At 44.2% G+C, this 18,423-nt stretch overlaps 4 protein-coding genes across 5 annotated transcripts in view; 2 read left to right on the forward strand and 2 right to left on the reverse strand.

The window, feature by feature from the left end:
* The window catches only part of LOC121346712 (translation initiation factor IF-2-like), a 1,364-nt gene extending 1,067 nt beyond the window's left edge, over positions 1–297 (forward strand). The window contains exon 3 of the mRNA XM_041424743.1: positions 24–297. Coding sequence (XP_041280677.1) covers positions 24–297 — 274 coding nt within the window. The remainder of the gene's footprint in view (positions 1–23) is intronic.
* The window catches only part of KAT6A (lysine acetyltransferase 6A), a 33,953-nt gene extending 33,604 nt beyond the window's left edge, over positions 1–349 (reverse strand). For both annotated transcript variants that reach the window (XM_041424657.1, XM_041424655.1), the window contains exon 1: positions 265–349. The gene's annotated coding sequence lies outside the window, so the exon portion shown is untranslated. The remainder of the gene's footprint in view (positions 1–264) is intronic.
* A 937-nt stretch (positions 350–1,286) lies between these two features.
* On the forward strand, positions 1,287–9,606 carry AP3M2 (adaptor related protein complex 3 subunit mu 2). The gene is made up of 8 exons (XM_041424910.1): positions 1,287–1,766; positions 2,988–3,159; positions 3,653–3,790; positions 4,324–4,409; positions 4,952–5,085; positions 5,940–6,147; positions 6,849–6,993; positions 7,421–9,606. Exons 1-8 carry the CDS (start codon positions 1,494–1,496, stop codon positions 7,519–7,521), a joined length of 1,257 nt encoding a protein of 418 aa, XP_041280844.1. The 5' UTR covers positions 1,287–1,493; the 3' UTR covers positions 7,522–9,606.
* Positions 9,607–9,954: 348 nt separating this feature from the next.
* On the reverse strand, positions 9,955–17,805 carry PLAT (plasminogen activator, tissue type). The gene is made up of 13 exons (XM_041424878.1): positions 17,713–17,805; positions 17,290–17,329; positions 16,749–16,880; positions 16,328–16,441; positions 15,791–15,965; positions 15,128–15,219; positions 14,694–14,868; positions 14,452–14,549; positions 13,802–13,997; positions 13,138–13,274; positions 12,909–13,049; positions 11,270–11,418; positions 9,955–10,427 (listed from the first exon to the last, which is right to left on the reverse strand). The coding sequence occupies exons 1-13, from the start codon at positions 17,791–17,793 to the stop codon at positions 10,269–10,271; spliced, it is 1,689 nt and encodes a 562-aa protein (XP_041280812.1). The 5' UTR covers positions 17,794–17,805; the 3' UTR covers positions 9,955–10,268.
* Between the last annotated feature and the right edge of the window lie 618 nt (positions 17,806–18,423).

The raw sequence follows: 18,423 nt of genomic DNA on the forward strand, positions 1-18,423 counted from the left end.
GCGGCCCCCCTTCCTTCCCCCCCGCCTCCCCCGCGCCGTGCCGCGGCCGCCGCCTCCCCGAGGCGTGGGCCTGGCGGGCGCCGCGGGAGCGGACGGCGGGGCCGGGCCTGGCGCAGAGCGGCGGCGGGGCCGGAACAGGCCGCGAGCCTGGAGCGCCCAACTGGGCCTTCCCCTTCCCCAGGCCACGGAGCTCGCCAGCCGCCTGTCCCCGACTTCCTCGGCATCAACCACCCGCGCCGGCGCGGCTCCGCCAGCGTTACTTACCGAGGGCCGCGAGCGCCGGGTCCCGGGAGGTGAAGGCCGGACGGCAGCGAAGCCCGAAACTGACACGGCGGCCATCTTGGGCCCGCGTCCGCCAGGGGGCGCGGCGGAGCCGCAGCCGCGCCACCGAGGGCGGGGGAGGCGGGGCCGCGCTCGGAGCGGAGAGGAGCGGGCGCGAGGGAGCGAAGCGGCCGGGCCGGGCCGAGCCGTGAGGTGACGTGAGGCGAGGCGTATAACAGCACTTAAAAGATTTGCCCACAGTCCTGAATCATAGTTGGGTCTGAAATCTCAGGTCTCAGCCTCTCCGTGCTGGTGCAACCTTGCTCCCATATAGAGGAGGCTCCCATGTAAGAAAGGCTGTGTGCTCAGGCAGCTTATTTAATGGGATACAAAGGACTGCTTTTCTGTTGTTTTTGTATGTTCCCAGCAGTGTAGTAGGAAAATTGTCATGGCATGTTTTACTCAGAAGTCCAGGGATCTGCTATATGAACGTGAAACACTAATTGTAGTTATGCCAAGGGATAATTTGCTAGAGAATTCGGGTAAATTTGGCATGACAATTGTTTTCACGCCAGCTGGCTGTTTTCTGGGGTGCTACTCCGTGGCGAACGAACCAACAAAATAATCTAGTGAAAAACGTTTCCCTAGCTGTACCTCCCTGCAAAAGCCGGGTTATTTCCTCATTGCACGGACTATAGTCCAGTTCCCCCCTAGAAAAGGGACCCCTAAACGCCGCTGAGGAGCAGGCGGGACAGCGAGCGCACCCCGCCGAACGCGGGGGAACGCGCAGCGCGCTCCGTGTGGGCCGTCCCCGGCTCGCCATGGCGCCGCCTAGCGGGGGCGCCCCGCGTCGCTCCCTGCCTTGGCGGGTGTGTAACGGGGCGGGGAACGGGACACGGAACGGCTCGCCGGATAGAGACGCGTGGGGCTCTACCGGGAGCGATGCCGTACCCGCCTAGATCCCCGCCCGGCCGCTGCCGGGATTGTTGCGGAGCGTGAGGGCGCCGGCTCGCCGCTGCGGGCGAGCCCAATCGCGGCGCCCGCTCGCTGCCGAGACCCGTCCCGAGCGCTGGGGGCGTGTCTGCCCGCGCGCCGGGGGCGGTGCCGGCGGCGGCCGCGCTGCGCGCGCGAGGGGCGGAGCCGGGGGCTGCTGGGGGCGGGGCCTGTGCGGGGAGCGCTCTCGGGGGTTTCGCTCCGGGCACGGCTCGGCTCGGCACGGCACGGCCGCAACCATGATCCACAGTCTGTTCCTGATCAACGCCTCGGGGGACATCTTCCTGGAGAAGCACTGGAAGAGCGTGGTTAGCCGCTCCGTGTGTGACTATTTCTTTGAGGCGCAGGAGCGGGCCTCGGAGGCGGAGAACGTGCCGCCGGTGATCCCCACGCCGCACCACTACCTCCTCAGCGTCTACCGCCACAAGATCTTCTTCGTGGCCGTCATCCAGAGCGAGGTGCCGCCGCTCTTCGTCATCGAGTTCCTGCACCGCGTCGTGGACACGTTCCAGGTATGGCCGAGGGGCTTGGGACCCCCAGGCTGGAGAGCGGGAGCCTCGGCACGGCCTCAGCCACAGAACCCCTCTCGTTTGCACCTCCTAGGGCTTTATTTTTTGTTTCCCGTCGCGTAATTTTCATCCTGCGTTTGTAGACAGGTCTTGCCGTGGTAGGGAATTTCCTGTCTATACGATGGATTCGGGATCTGCCTGTGCCCACAGGATGAACCTTTCATAAATCAGCGTTTCTATTTTGCAGCCTTATCTGCTCTGGGAAATGTGAACTAAGACCAGGCTGGCCTTGTCCTCACAAGGAGCTTTTGCAGTTCATAGCCACGTGCTTTAATCAATTAGTGACAACCCACCCGTGTGTTTATATCTAGTGATGCTTCTCCAAAGCTTCCTAAAGCAGTGAATTGCAGGAGTTGCCCCAGAGCAGCTGTATTGCCTCTGTGCTAAGGTTGACACATCTTGTGATCAGTTCAGGAAAACGGCAAAGATGTCTGTCTGTCCAACAACAGGATTGTGTTGTCTGGATTTGAAATGTCTTGTGACCAGCATCTTGCCAGCATACAGGAAATGTGTCATGGGAGCTTTTGCTTCCGAGATGTCAGTCAGAACCTGTATTCTGAGTTGTGTTTCTCTGACTTTAGGGAGTGGGTTGGCTGTTCAGGCCAGCAGTGGATCGTGTCAGACCCTTAGGTCTTGTTTTTTATGAGGGTATGAGGCATGAGTGTGTAGTCACTGGCTTAGATGTGTATTAAATTCTTGTGTGGCTGAAAAAGAGTGTTTGTAACGCAGAACTAGGATTTCTCTACTGTCACAGCATACATATACTCATTCTTTATGCAAAATACCAGATTTCTTTAATTGCTGTAAATAACTAGAAGCTCGGGTTTGTGTTTGTTCACATGCACTTGATCTCTCCTGTAAGATGCTTGAAGTTCATGTAGAATAAGACAGTAAGTAAATTAAATGTTCAGTTTTAAAAACTGCTGAATTAGCTGGGACAGCTGATAGGGGAATTTGCCACCTTACTGGAGCAGTGGCCAAGGTGTGCTCAGAGTTGTGTGTGTCTGTGGGAGTGGTGTGCTTGTAGTAATACAGGGAGTTTCAGTGGTTTTTTTGCCTCCTCCAAGAAGAGGCTTGATTTATTCCCGTGTGGGAGAGCACTGGACTGAATGATCACTAGGATTCTCTTTCAGAGATCACTGAACAATTCTTTCTTTTGCACAGGATTATTTTGGTGTCTGTTCAGAGGTAATAATCAAGGACAACGTTGTGGTGGTTTATGAGGTGCTGGAGGAGATGCTGGACAATGGCTTTCCATTGGCAACAGAGTCTAATATTCTTAAGGAGCTGATAAAGCCTCCTACTATTCTGCGAACAGTCGTCAACACCATCACAGGTACAGGGAAACAAGAAGAAGATCAATATTCCTGCATAAGTAAATTAGGACATGGGTGAAGAAAAATTATGTTCTGTGTCATTTATGCAGCACAGGTGGGTTTAGGGAGTCATTTGTTGGTGCTTTGCTTTGAGGTTCCTTCCAATTTCAGCACCAGCTGCACTTTGGTTTTGGTCTGATTTGGGGGTATTTTAACCTAAAAAAGTCAGATTACATTTTCAGTTACAGACATGACATGACTTCCAGGATGAGTTAGTTTGATGTGAGTTTACACATCCCCATGTGTAGACACTGTCCAATGCATTACTGTGGTTTGTTTTAGAGCTGGGTGTAAGAGAGATGTGCATTTTTAGAGTACTGAGAGTTTGGAAGAGTAATTGCTCTCCTACAAAGAAACAGAGGTTCTCGGGGATTAATTACAATTAAGCTCTGTAAGCCTTGCTCTGCAGCATTGCCTAACTTCTGTGGCTGTTGATTCCCTTTCTTTTTCCAGGAAGCACTAATGTGGGTGACCAGCTTCCCACTGGACAGCTCTCAGTGGTGCCTTGGAGACGTACTGGTGTAAAATATACCAACAATGAGGCCTATTTTGATGTGATTGAGGAGATAGATGCAATCATTGACAAATCAGGTAGGGGAGTTGGTCCTGGTTAAAATAGGATAACTAGTCCTGATAGTGCCTGGAGAGAGAGTTAGGTTTTGAAATAGGTGCACCTTCAATCAAGTGTGGGATACTCTGTTCCTATTTTTACTCTGCAGTGTTGCTGACTTGTGTGTGCTATTCAGTCAAAAATTTTAGAGGCGCCAAGATTTTCACTTTGTTTTTGAGGTCCCATAAGCAATTCTATATTGGGAAAATAGAAGATGAATAAAAATTGTGCATAGCATTTTCTCTTTAGTATTTGTGCTTCTTTGTCTTGTTAGAATTGGGAGCTATTGTCATTGGCCATTAAAATGGACATTGTTGGTGTCCATGGTTCTTAACTGAATGAATCTTCTAGAGGAGTCATTGGGAATGATACAAATGCTGTGCAGGCAACATAATGAACCATGGCATCTCATTAAGAAAATAGATTTCCTTCCTTTTCACTCATAGTTTTTCCACTTTTTTGGGATTTTTTGACTAGGTTCACAAAACCACCTGTGTTTACCTTACTGTTACAGGTTCCACTATTACTGCTGAAATCCAAGGAGTGATTGATGCTTGTGTCAAGCTGACTGGGATGCCAGACCTTACCCTCTCCTTCATGGTAAAGCTCAAGGATGTATCTTTACTTAAGTCTTTTGAAAGGGGTTTCCCAGCCCTGCTGCTAAGATTGGGGTCCTGTGATGATGGACCCCAGGACATCAGAATCTGGGTATGCCAGATGAAAAGAGAAAAAAATTACACTGGGAACTCATCAGGAACTTCAGCAACTTAGAGCCTAAAAAGGCTTTTTCAGATTATTTGCTTAAAAGCACATGTGATGTGTCCTGTGACTAAGTTTTTGAGATACAGTGGTGCTTTAAGCAGATATCCTGAAGGGCCACCTCTGCTATGAGTACACACCAGTGTAATTATGTGACATGACTAAGTTTTCTGAAATAGAATTAAAAATATCCTGAAAAAGGGTAGAGGTTATTGAGTACTGCTTTCACATGGATATAACAGCATCAGACATGTCTGAATGTAGACACCTTCAGGTGGTCAAGAGTGTGTCAAGTGGTAGGCCCTTCATGGATAGAAGATTGCTAAGAAGAGGAAGTCATTTTAAGTTGTACTGCCTTCACAAACCTTGTGACTTTGTTTCAGAACCCTCGGTTATTGGACGATGTCAGCTTTCACCCCTGTGTGCGTTTTAAGCGCTGGGAGTCAGAGAGAATTCTCTCCTTCATTCCTCCTGACGGAAATTTCCGCTTGCTCTCCTACCATGTCAGTGCTCAGAAGTAGGTGATGAGTCTGGTGCTGTGAATTATGAAATTTGGATCCTTCTGGCTAGGAAAAGGATAAAAGAAGGAACTTTTAAAGATGAGGTGGCATGTTGAGCCAAGTGAATTAGAGGTGCATGGTGACTTATATTTTTCTTTTTTTTAAATGACACATTTTCTCCTTGTTTGGAGCACTGATTCTGTAATTTCTTTCTGGCCAGCCAGCATTTTTCAAAGACTGCTAGCAGATAAACAAACTAGATAGTGCTGGTGCAACAGTGCGAGCTTCCTCCCATAGAGAGGAGGCTCTACAGAAAGAATTAGACAGTGTGGAGGAATCAAGCTGTTGATTTCATGTTTATAAAAACTTTTAGAATAAAACAAGATAGTTTGGTGCTCCTGTAAGGTTTTTGACATCTCTCTTAATGGAACCAACAAGTTCTTGTCCAGGTTTGCACTCTTTTCTAGAAGCAGCTTGCCAAGTACTATTTGGAGTTACAGTTGCTAAAGAATTTTGCTAGACTTTTGTCAGATTTATTTCTAGTAGGCAAAAAGGAGTGGCAAATGCAACCAAAAGCACAAACATGAAGTTCAAGTGGTACTGCACTGCCAGGAACTATTTGCCAACCTGGTTGTGACATGCAAAAACGTTTCTCATTTTTGGTCAAGCCTCCTGTTTTATTGGATGTAGTTCCCTTTTCTGATAAAATAGGATATAGCAAGCTTGATTAGAAAAAGTGTAATTAAAACTTGAGAATGGAATCCTGACTTTGCTCCTACCTCAAACAAATGAGTGTAGAATTTCCTTCTCTTTTAAACAAATATGAAGACAAGAGATTGACAAGGACTTTCTGTTTGTGTCTTTATTCCAGTCTTGTGGCAATTCCTGTCTACGTTAAGCACAACATCAGTTTTCGTGACAGCAGCTCACTGGGACGGTTTGAGATCACAGTGGGGCCAAAGCAGACTATGGGGAAGACTGTAGAGGGAGTGATGGTCACTAGCCAGATGCCAAAAAGTGTCTTAAATATGACCCTCACACCCTCCCAGGGAGCACATACCTTTGATCCAGTTACAAAGGTAAGAGGAAAGAGAGAAATTAGATAATTTAAAAAAAAAATCTTTCGTATCTCTCAGAAAATGGAGTCAGCCTGTTCATGCTTACATGAAGACTTCCATGAACACTGCTTTGCTGAAGGCTGTATGTTTGGATGAGAACTTTTTCTGAACAATTGCATACTAGGGTTTTCTTAACCCCCAGAACAAACACCTTGGTGTCTGAGTGGATTCTAGTTCTGGCTACTTGGTGTGTGAAGAAAATCCAAGCACTGGTCTTGTATAACGGAACATCAGTCTGGTGGATGGCTTACAAATGTCTGCATATCTTGTTGTCATGCTGGTCTTTTGCAAACACTGAGGGCTGGTTAATGGTTTTTGTTTGGTTTGGGGTGTTCTGGTTTTGTTGTTTGAACCTGAGGAGGTAACTTAATTTCTTCTTCTTGCAAACATTAATCTGATGGGCTTACCCATGTGGCCTTTAGCACAAGTAGTGGGAATAGCATTCATAATAGGCTTTTGGGAGCCTCATGGAAAAAGAAGGAGGACAAAGGTTCAGAGTGAGGTATCCACTCCTTAATCCTGTGTCTGGCCAATATGAAAGGCAAGATACTAAGAAAAAGTTATTTTTCATAGAGAAACATTAAAAGCTGTCATTGGAAGGGGACTCTTCTTTAGAAGGTACAGCATTTGAGTTTCACTGCTGCATTTTCTGTTCCTTAAAGTTACTGTCATGGGATGTTGGAAAAATAAACCCTCAGAAACTGCCAAGTCTGAAGGGGAGCGTGAGCCTGCAAGCTGGGACATCGAAACCAGATGAAAACCCCACCATTAACCTGCAGTTTAAAATTCAGCAGCTGGCTATATCTGGTAAGTGACTCTGAGGTAAAGAATGTTCTCTGCTGTGCCAGTGCTCATTCTGCATGTAGCTGGAGTAACTTTGCAAACCTTCTGAAGTACATTCTACCTGAAACATGTTCTTCAAGTAAAAAAGTTGTCTGCTTTGACTACAGATGTATGGATTTGTTCTTTCTAGTGGTCTGTGAAACAACTTACTTGCATTTCCTTGCATTTTGTGCTTACAGACCTCTAAAGAAATTAAGGGTATGGATGTGTTTGTAAAGAATGATTCTAACAATTAGCAGTTGTCAGCTTTACTCCATTCTGCCTACTGCTTGCTAAAACTTTCCCTTTGCTTTCTGCACCAGCAGTATGATCTTCTGTCCCTTTTTCCCAAAGGCCTGTCAGCTTTGTTTGTGGCAGCAGTCAGGCTTATGCTGTGTTTGTTTGCCTCTAGGACTGAAGGTGAATCGCCTGGACATGTATGGGGAGAAGTACAAGCCATTCAAGGGGATAAAATACATGACTAAGGCTGGCAAGTTCCAGGTCCGAACCTAGAGGATCCTGAGAGCAAGGAAGAGCACTTTTCCTATTTCCCCTGTCCCTGGCTGTTGGATGCAGCCTCTTATCTCATCCATCTATTTCGGGTTGCTCCCTTGTCTCTAGTAGCATAAGCAGGAAAGCCAGTGCTCAGAGTGCTGGAAAAGCAGGGAAAAGTAAGGTTGACCTGAAACCACCTCATCCCTACCTGAGTCTGAAGTATTTGGAACAATAGTAGATGGGAGAGTTGCTCAGGTCCCTTAGGATTAGCTATGTAAGCTTGTATCACCTTCATTTTGCTGTCTTAGAGGAAATTCTAGGGATTTATGGCCCTTTGTAGCTCCTCTTCCTTGTATTTTGTTTGGCTTTTATCCCATTGTACATGATACAAAGTTGAATTTCCACAAACTTCAACGTGATGATGCAGCACCTGCATTCCTGTATCACTGGGTGTTAGGGTGTAGAGCTGTGTAGTTCTTGCCAGCAGGGAGAACATCTAGCTGTTCTGCCTCAGAAAGGACTGGAAGAAGTGGAAGGGTAGATGGTTCTTCCCTGGATGGGAGTTGAGAAGCCTGAGATTGGGAATGGTGCCACAAAGGGAAGAAGGGAAGAAGTGAATTCTTTCTCTTTTTCATAAGGCATCCTGATCATCAAGGATCTTTAGTCTCTGAATAGAGACTTGAAATACATTCAGATCTTGTAACTGGTATCTCCATGTAATTCTTCTCTTATTTAATCAGTGTTTGAAGGTAGGAATTCTCCTAGCTTATTTGGGGAATCAGAAGAGACAGACAGGGAAACTTCTGTGGAGATAGCACTGATGGAATTTGAAGCTGTGGCTACGTGAAGATAACCACTGTCCTAGTAAATGTTGGGACCTCTTTTTGCCTCTCCTTGCCTATTGCAAATGATGCTGATACTGCTGTTTTCCTGCTCACTGATGTCTTCCTTTGAGATAATTGTGACCTGGTACCTTTGTAGTGTTCCTCCTGTCCTACCTCATTTCAGTTTCTCTACCAGTCGGATGCTGTGCAGGTGGATTCAAACCTATGCCAGATTTTTCACTGGGATCATTTCCTCAGGAGCTGTTGTTCCATCTGCCCATTCCAGCCTGGGGTACATCCCTCTGTACAGCAGAAATAGGAAATGAGAGGCACCTACACTGTTCATATTGTCTGTGACAGGCTCTTTGGCCACTACATGCCAGTGTTTTTTCTCTTGGTAGCAGAACTTGCACCTAAGCTGCTGTACATGTGACCACACACGCGTGGCTGTGGAGTCCAGCATGTACAGTTCATGCTTGTGAACAGAACAGGGTGACCCTAAACGAGGGAGAGCATTCATTCCACCTTGCATGTGGTGGACACTTCATGAGTGGCATCTTGCTTGTGGGATTACTAGTTCCTGTGCAGCTGAATTCCATAGCAGGTGGTGTTCTGCTGAGGCAACATTACTGCTGAGCATGTTCAGTGCAAACAAAACCTTCAACAAGGGCATCAATAAAATTAATTTTTACATGTCTTCTGTGTCATTTCAGAGTGGTTTGTGAAGGCTTTGTAAGAAATAAAGTTGGTGTTTGAGGAGGAATGTAAATTATGCCAATTTGATTGTGTATAGTGGGTGCCTTGGGGAGATAAATGTCTTTATGCAGTTGGCATTGTAAACCTGGGACTACGTCACTGTCTGAAAAACTAAAACTAATTGCTTTCTTGGTAATTTTTCTTAGTGTTTCCCAAAAGGAGTGCTCAGCATTTCCTAGAACCTCAAGTGAAAATGTCTTTAGGAATGCAGCTGAACCATTTTTGTTTACTGGGTTGAGTAGCATGCTAAGGGCAGTGCTTTGATTATGAAGACAATTAAATACCTCATCACCTTCCTGCTCCTCAAGTATTGATACTGTCCTTTGGCTTTGTAGCTTTGATTTTTAAAGGACCTTGGGGATGTAAATCTAGCAGGCACTTAAAACAGCTACCAATAGACTTGTCCTTTGTTTTGCCCTGCTGCACAGAAGAGAGAGCTTTTGCTTCCTATCAGATGATAATGCATGGAAATTTAAGTCAAAAAATATGCATTGATTCTGTGGCAGATCAAGCCAGTGTTAACATTTTTACCTATTCCATTACCTGGAGCAAAACCAAGTGAAAGAATAAAATGTCCTAATAATTAAGCCATCCTGAATTTGCTCAGAGAGTTTAAGCTCAAACTTGGTTAATTAATCGGTTCCAAACTGAAGAAGTAAGTAGTATATTAATCTGGAAATAAGCAGCCCATGCCTACAGCTTTTCCTCCTATTGAGAACCAGCTTCTATTGAAACCAGCTTGAATTGGCAAAGTCAAATGGTATAAGGACAGAGCTTAATGTCTTCCAATTGTACAGCCAAGTAAGGAGGGAGATGAAGCTTTCAGGAAATTAAATGTCCCCTTCAGTTCACACCCACTGCCAAAACAATATAGCTGCTAAAGAGATGCATGATCTCTCTTGGTTTATTCACTCAGGGTCAGAATTAATTTTTTATTGTACTTATGTGATTTGATGCAAGGTTAAAGTTGGGTCATGTTGGGGAAAAGGTTGATTAGATTTTAATAAACTGTAATAGGGAGAGTATTATGAGAACATGCCCTTCCCACACTGCAGTTTGTCTTCCTGTTGCACTAGAAGTCATAAGCATCTGGACAAACAGAAAGCCCTGTCAGCATACTAAAAACACCCAGAAGGAAGCTGTGAGGGCATGGTGGCAAGATTGGAAAGGGTTCATTTTTCTTTCTCAGAGCTTCATGGTGTCCTGAATCCAGTCAAGATAGCGAACCACATTTGTATAAACACCGGGTATGTCTTTGCGGCCACAGCCTATTCCCCAGCTGATGATTCCGATCAGAAACATGCGATCATCCTTCATACACACCAGGGGCCCTCCAGAGTCACCCTACAGAGAAGCAGCAGATTAATAACAATTGCTTTTCCCACCCCCACTGGCTTTAGGGGTGCATTATGTTTACAGAAATACCCTATGCAGTACGCTCACAAATCAAGAGCTCTAGTAACAGTACTTTTACCCAAGTCACTTCTATGCTCCAGACTCCCTCAATGCTCCTCTTATGGGGAGAGACACAGAAAAATGTAACACTGAAGTGTCTACCTTTGTATGGAGCTCATTTATGAAATGCAGATAAAATGGTGAAAAGAAAAAACAGAGTAAGGCCCTTATTCAAGCTATAAAGATCCAAGGGGTTTTATACTGCTGTGTGTAACAGTAAAGCAAAATTATTAAATAGCTGTTTAAACAGAAAGGATGTGGATTGAATGCACGCCTTCATTTCTCCTCGTGTCATTGCTCTCTACCATCTTTCAGCCTTTATTCTTCTTTTCACTACTTTCAGTAGAGGGGCACCCCCTTCCTTCTACAGAACCTCCTGCTGAGTGTTTTGCATGCTCACATAACAGAAAATGCTAGGAAATGCTGGGGTGGGTTTTCCTGTTCAGTTTTGTGGTATTTCCTGTATTTGGGATTTTCGGTCTGTGTTGCTCTGGTTTGATTGTTTAAGTGTTCCCTGCCTTCCCCTCCATGAGGGGTGGGGGAAGAGAAGTGAAAGAGGAGCCACCAGTTCTGTCCATCAAAAGTCTACTAGAGCTGCCATGTAGGCAAATGCATAACTTCTTGAAACTGTTTTCTGGAGCTTTTTATTTAGTTAGCTCAAAGTACAGAGAAAAGAGACAGAGAGAAGAGAAGAGAAGGAGAACGAGAAGGAGAAAGAGAATTGGGTTTACCTTGCAGGCATCATCAAGGTGCCTTGTGTCTCCTGCACATAACATGTTGTCTGTAACTGTCCTGTTGTCTAGATACTGTGCTGTGCACCGACTGGCTGGGAACAATCTGACCCGGCCTTCCTTCAGGTGCTCTGAATAGAATGGAGAAACTGGAAGAAAAATGACAATATAAATATCTATATATGTCTGTGTATGTGCAGATATATGTTTTTTAAAAGTTGCAATCCCGTTTCCATAGTTTAGGGGAGAGTCAACAGAAGTAGCTCTGTGGCTAAACTAAAACTTCCTTGTGAAAGGGTTTTTTTATATTTTGGGTGTTTCACTTCGATAATCAGAACAGCTTAAGCCTAGTTGAGAAACAATACTGTTTCTTCAGCAAGCTAGAGAGCTTCATGCAGGCTCCAAATTGAAGACTGCCACGTTTCTTGGGTGGATAAGTCATCTTTGCATAGTTACATCAATCAAAGTGAAGTCATGGGAAATGCCTATAAAAATGCCTTAACTGTATGAAACAGGATCCTAGCTTTTTAACACTAGACTTGCACTAACAAAAGTTAGATGCTTTGTCATACATAATACTGAGTAACTGGTACACTTAAGTTGGAATGGAAGAGATTTGGGTGGTCAGTTTTGGATATTGGTTTTATTCCCCTGTATAGCTACAATTACACAAAACTGAAAGTTGGCAGGATTGTTGTTATTCAGCAAAGTTTTGAATTACAGTTGCAGCATCTTTTCCCTCTCAGAGTTCACCCTGTACTCCCTGTAAGCAATGCTGAGGACAAGCTTTAAAAACACTTTATGCTCCACTTACATGCTATGTCTTTAGGTCTGTTCCAAAACCCCTATGGATCCAAACTGTGATTAGGTCTTGTACAACGGATGCTTCACAGTTTTTGTCTTACTAAGTTTACAAGTTAGAGAACTTAAAGAAGATGGAAAAGGAAGAAAGTAAAATGAGGGCTGGGGTTTTTTTTGTTTGCTTCAATACAGATCTACCTGTGTATACTTTCAGACAGCTTTTATTTCTGTTTGTTATAGCTTTTTTTTTTTTGTTTGCTTTAAATACAGATCTGCCTGTGTATACTTTCAGACAGCTTTTATTTCTGTTTGTTATAGCTCACTTTAGAAACAATTTAACCAGCCTTTTAATGTATATCTGGGATTGTTATTTCTTTACTTATTTCTTTAGCTTTTATTTTTTTTTGCTCATCTCTGCATAGCCAATGTCTCAGAATAAGGCATCAGTCTGCAACTATATGGTATATTAAGGCTTGACAGAAATGGATTTCTGTCCAAATTACAGTATCCAAATGTACTGAGTACAGCAGATGTGGCAGACCTGATGGTAAATCTTACTTCTCTCCTACCTTATCATTGTGCCATTTTTTTTTTAAGTTTTGTACTGTGGAGAGTATCAAGGAAGACTCTGCTACTGACAGAACAACCCCTACAGCTGACAGAACTGAGATGAATAACTTACAGCAAAACCTGATTCTGAGTAACTCCTGTGTACATTTTGTAGTCCTCACATAAGCCAACATGACACATTACACATTCAGTGATGCTAAAGGCTTGAATTCTTGGAGGGCACAGAGGACTCAAGCTCTGGACATGCAGAGATGTATCTCCTACTTACATTCTTCATTTCTGCCATAGCCAGAGATCTCACACTCAGTCCAGTCAGGCAGCTGCAGCTCTGGGGTGGGGAGGCAGGCTGTGCGGACAGTGCCTGTTTCAACAGCACAGTCTTCTGCATCTGAGTTCAACTGCAACAGAGCTGAACAAGCAAAAAACATCCCCACTTCATTAACCACAAACTCGAGCCAACCATGACCTTCCAGCCACAAAGTCAGAGAAGCTCTTACCAATATCATTGTTTAAATTTTCTGAGTCAAATCTCTGATGCACAGTGTAGGTCTTCACTTGAAACTTCTGTTCCATTTCCTCAGGAGTTGCTCGGGAAGTCCTACCCAGCACAATCTTCAGCTGATCTGTACTAAAGCTGAAGCAAAGAGAGTCTGTATTCCTGTTTATTCTATATACTATTTACTATTCTATTTACTAGAGTCGACTCTTCCCTTGAAGATGTGCTATTGGAAAGTCTGCTTTTTTTTTTGTTTTAATTTTTTTAAATGTATTTTTATTTTAGCTCTATTACTACGTTGTTACCCAGGCAGTTTGACTTCAAAGTGACCTATTTGCCTTCATTTTTGTTCGCTATCAGGGCAATGCTCCTCTGCCAGCCCCTTGCTGTTCTCAAGTTTCAGATGGTTCTGCTTTTGTATTGACAACTTTGTTCTTAAGGTATCTGATACTCTCCTGCGGTACCTTAATCCCATCCTGCTACTTTGCCCAATTAAATGCCTCTCTGTAACGCTCAGCACAATTAACTATAATCTTTTGTGCAGATTTACTGAGATAAAGAGGGTTTTTTCCAAGTCTTATACCCTCCCAGTAAAGCTATACTGCATTCTTCTATTTTCCAGACTTTTTTTTTTCCCCCCAGATAGTACTGAATCCTCAACTTACCCTTCCTCAAAACAGTGAGCAGCTGACAAAACCCAGCAGGAGCTGATCAGAACTCCTCCACAGAGGAAGTGCTCTCCAGGCACTCGGCGATACTTCACAAAGATGGCAGCTTGCCACGGGTGAGCTGCAATTTCTGCATAGGAGCCCCCTTTAGTGCTGAACTGGCGTGCCCTGCGCTGCCGTAAGCCACACGTGGCTGTGGATGACAAACCCAAAAACAGGCTTTTTGTTCAGGCACTCTTGCTTTGAGTTAGGGTTAAGAGCCTCCTAGTCACCAGTCCATGCTGAGGCAGCCTGCCACAAAACTGTTTAGTATTTGACTCACCCCTGTTTCCTAGGAAACTTGTATTCTGATTTGAAAAATACAGTAAGGAAACCCTGCCTTTCCTGTTCTCCCTTTCTGCAATCTTCCCTTCTGGCAGACCAAAAGGCACTTCTGTGAGAGTGGAGCTACAGAATCTCTTTCTGCTCCAAAATTTTTTTCTTGTTTGTTTGTTTGTTTAACCCCAGCTCTTTTTTCACTAGAAGATGCCTGAGTGTAATACAGCTTTTTTTTTTTTTTTTTCTCTATATCTTACTTTAATACAGATGACATGCAGGACAGTAATGCTTCAAAGAAAGAGAAGAACAAGGAGTGCTGGTATCCTTACAAGTAGGCACATTGCAAACAGGCACATTGCAGTACTCCCATGTGAGCTGATTTCCTTTCAGGACATGGCACCAGGGCTTGCTGTCATTATCAGGATTCCTGCAACACAGCAGAGAGAAGAGCTATTTTTATTGTCAGATGTGCAGAGAATTTGCAGAGACCTAAAGGTGTCAAAGTGTTACCCAAGAGTACTGCAAGGCAGTTTGGTGGGGTTTTTTTTTAATTCTATAACCAACTACATACCTGCAGAAATTGTGACTACCAAGGCCCAGCTGGTAAGCATCTCTTCTCCAAGCAGTATATAGCTTGTTGACAAGGATTAGAGAATTCCACTTCAAACAGGTAGCTCCAGAACTGGTAACACTGTGGCTGCCACGGTAATCTGTGCCTCTTCCAGATCTGCAGTTCGTGTTCCTAGCTTCAATAAGAAAGCTGCACATTAACAGATTGATGTGAACCTGTCAGTTGTTCCTAGGTATGATTTCTATCAAGGCATCTCTATATTACCTCTATGTATCTCATTCTTTCAGTGTCATAAATACTAAAAGCCTAAATATGACAGAACATGAGAGACTCAACTTTTTAGGCTACAGAAATAGCCCAAGTTCACAGAAAACCATTATATATGCAGTGAATAATGGAAATTCCAAATTCCATTCCCCATCCCCTGCATGTACCTTCTGAACAGGAGGGCACACTGCAGTATTCCCAGGTGTACCTTCCCCCTTTGTAGATATAGCACCAAGGTTTGGAATCCTCATCTGGGTTTCTGAAAGAGTCACAATACTATGCATCATTATAAAGCTACTGCCAATAGTGTCATGTAGGCCATCTACTCTGCCAACTTAGTCCTGCTCTGCAGTGAAGATGTGGACTGAACCTTCAGAAGTTGCCAGAATTCCTGTTTTAATTATAAAACTGTGGAGTACATTGAGGTGAAGATGAGATGGCAAGTAGCCAGCAGGAGTGGACATCATGTTTGTGCAGTTTAGGTCATGTACAGGAAATATTGTTTTTACAGTTTTGACCAGAATTTGAAGCAGTAGGAAACTGAATTAAAACTGGAGTTTAGGGAGGGCTGGGAAGGGGCAAGGGAAAGACTGTGGGGTGAGAGATACTTGCATTTTGTAGTCTGCCATAAACATCCAGACTAGGAAAATCTGAAGTTCAGCTATGTCTACAGATGTTGCAATTACTGCTCACGGGCTGCACAGTATCTGCACCTGTGCAGAGTGTTGCCTGTTTGGAATCAGACTACAGCAATCAGCCATTCTTTTGCTCCAGGCTCTTTGAATGGGCTGATTCCTGTGGCTCTGACCTGTGTGCCATCAGCTCCTCACCTGCAATATTTGTGATTGCCCAATCCCAGCTCAGCAGCATCCTCTCTTTGGCCAGTGTACATCCAGTTCACCAAGCCACCACTATTCCAATTTAAACATTCAGTTCTACTCTCTGTCATGCTCCAGGTACCCCTATATGTTACTCCAGTGTCTTCATAGCATTTAGCTTCAGTATCTGAACAAAAGGGAACAAAATGTAAGGACAGCATCCAAATTCTTTCCCAGACAGGTTCCCTAGTCTCTGTTGTGTTTAAACTTGGCTCTCAGACATCTAGTAAGTCAGTGAAAATGCTCTGTCAGGCAGACTGTGAGTGTACTTGAAGGTCTTCAGTTGCAAAATTCACAGTTTTACTAAGAGACACCTAAAACAACCCAGGTGTCCTTAAAAGTTCTTTGTAGTATTAGCTTTAGAATAAAAAAAACCCCAACTTATTAGAGAGCCTAGCCTACAGCAGGAGCTTCTGGGTACCTCATCCTTGTGCACTGCATAGCTAACAGCAGCAGCATTGCTCACAGCAGTTGATGTGCTACACTCACCTATTTCACACTGCTTCCCTGAGAAACCTTGGCGGCACTGGCAGATGAAGAGCTGTGGGGAATAATATGCCTGTGAACATTGGCCCCCATTGTAGCATTTCTTTCTAGTGCAGACTGTGGAATAAGCAAAAGTCAGGAAATACTGTTAGATTTCACAGAAGCAAGAAGCTGGCAATTACACACACCTTTAGTTTTCCTGTCAGCCTCCTTTAGCCTGTTCTGTTTTTCCCTACCCACCTGTTATTGCCATGTTCTTACAGCCTTTTTATGTAGCACTTCCATTCTTTGTTTCTGTTTTCATTTCTATCCTCTTCTATTCCCAGACAAATTTTCTGTGCAGTAACTGTGGCCCTGACTGTGGAGTTCTTCTTTAGGATGATCAGATGGACAATCTCTCACCATTTTTCTTTGTCATACATACCTCTGACAGGCACAGTGTGGCAGCGACTCCGACCGCTGTCGCACCTACAGTATTCTATTCTGCTCCCTGAAAGCCTCAGCCAGGTCCCCCTGTGTTGGTAAATTTCTGCAGATGAATGATCTGTGCAAATGTCTGCAATCAGAGAAAGGAAATCCTCTTTTAGAGATTCAGGGAAAAGACCTGGCTGAGCAAAAGGAGTCCCTTCTGTTTCCAGGAGAAAAGTATCTGTGATGGGAGCATCTGTCTAATGGGTTGCCCTTTTTCCTTCTCAGACCACAACTGTCCCATCTCTCTCTCTGCTGTGCTGCTAGATGTACTATTCCACTATTGACTGACCTCTTTTTATTTCAGGAAGAGCAGAGAGAGGGGAAAACTTTGTTGTGGATGGTATTAATGGTCTGGTATTTTGGCTTCTGAATCTCTCATCCACGTAACCATGACAAAAAGCTTTCAGGCTCTGTTTCTTCAACATCATTTGCTTTCCCCTCCTGTGTTCATACTGCTCCAGCTAACATGGTTTTAGTTAGTTAGCCTGGCTTACCTCTAGGTTTGGTTCCTCGTTTGAAACGTGTGTGTAAGCCCTGCAAGCAAAGAAGGTTAATCCTGTGAGTAACTGCTCTCTTAAAAATATGACAGAACAAGTAACTTCAAAGAGTCAGTCCTTTTCTTGAGGGCACCTAAATCAGGGAAGCTCTGAGGAACTGTCTGTCCTCTTGTTAGACAGTCCAGTGAAAAGTGCCTCTAGTACCTCAGGATGGGTTCCTAAGAATTGTAAATCATTTAGTTGCCACGGATTACCAGGTGGTTGCTTGCCATCCAGATGTAACATTTTTTCCTCTGATTTCTAGTGAGCTAAGCAGATTCTCCTTCTGCCTGATGCAGACAGCTGGAGTCAATGGTAAGGAAGTGCTGCTGAAAATACAGGAAGATGGCAAGAGAATTATCTGATGCATCAGCCTCTTACCTGGCACTGGGCAGTCATGATTGCTCCCACCAGCAAAAGGAGACATGGGAGTTTGCCTTCCATTCTGAGTGTTTTCCACATCAGTTCCAAATCTCAAATTATCTGTAGAGACAAAAATAAGATGTTGAACAAAGGAGTTTTGTGGTGTGAACGGAGTTCAAGGTGTAACTTTAAATCAAAGTTTTAAATTACAGAAATTCTTTTTACACATCTTCAACCCGTCACTTCTCAGCTGTCTGGTCTAACTATCCTGGTCTTCCTGGGGAAACTGCCAGGCTGGACCCAGATGTGCTTTTACTTGATAAACTTAGAAACTTGAACAAGTCCTGCACCAGAAGTCCATTTTCTCTCTTGCTTTTAAAATATAACACCTCCTCTACAAACCAAGAGCTGGGAGTGTGATAGAGTAGCAGGCACAAGATACAGGCAAAAAGATACAATTTAATTTCCAGTCTTTAGGATTGCCCTGAAGTTCCAAATATTTGAGATAATATTCAGGCACTGTTGCCCACACTATCACCTTTTTATCATCTATGTTATATGCAGAAAGCTAACCCAATTATTTGAGAAAACTACTAATTCCAGAAATCATGAGCTCAGACTCTGTTTATATAAAGCCAGAGAAGGCATCTGGATAACAGCTGGTGAAATATGATAGATGAGTCATAAATTGAGATTCAAGGCTAATATGGAGAAAGACTCTGTGTTTTT

Source organism: Onychostruthus taczanowskii, unplaced genomic scaffold, assembly GCF_017590055.1.
Source record: "Onychostruthus taczanowskii isolate IOZ18803 unplaced genomic scaffold, ASM1759005v1 scaffold84, whole genome shotgun sequence".
Lineage (NCBI taxonomy): Eukaryota > Metazoa > Chordata > Aves > Passeriformes > Passeridae > Onychostruthus > Onychostruthus taczanowskii.

What these genes read in the sequence shown, in the direction of transcription:
- PLAT (XM_041424878.1), bottom strand. Translation starts at nt 17,793, where the DNA reads ATGTGGAAAACACTCAGAATGGAAGGCAAACTCCCATGTCTCCTTTTG. An exon ending in AGGGAAGCAGTGTGAAATAG is followed by an intron (nt 15,966 to 16,327) that starts GTGAGTGTAGCA and finishes CCTTTTGTTCAG; the next exon opens with ATACTGAAGCTAAATGCTAT. An exon ending in TGTGCCCTCCTGTTCAGAAG is followed by an intron (nt 14,869 to 15,127) that starts GTACATGCAGGG and finishes TTCTTATTGAAG; the next exon opens with CTAGGAACACGAACTGCAGA.
- AP3M2 (XM_041424910.1), top strand. Translation starts at nt 1,494, where the DNA reads ATGATCCACAGTCTGTTCCTGATCAACGCCTCGGGGGACATCTTCCTG. An exon ending in ACCTTACCCTCTCCTTCATG is followed by an intron (nt 4,410 to 4,951) that starts GTAAAGCTCAAG and finishes ACTTTGTTTCAG; the next exon opens with AACCCTCGGTTATTGGACGA. An exon ending in CCTTTGATCCAGTTACAAAG is followed by an intron (nt 6,148 to 6,848) that starts GTAAGAGGAAAG and finishes TGTTCCTTAAAG; the next exon opens with TTACTGTCATGGGATGTTGG.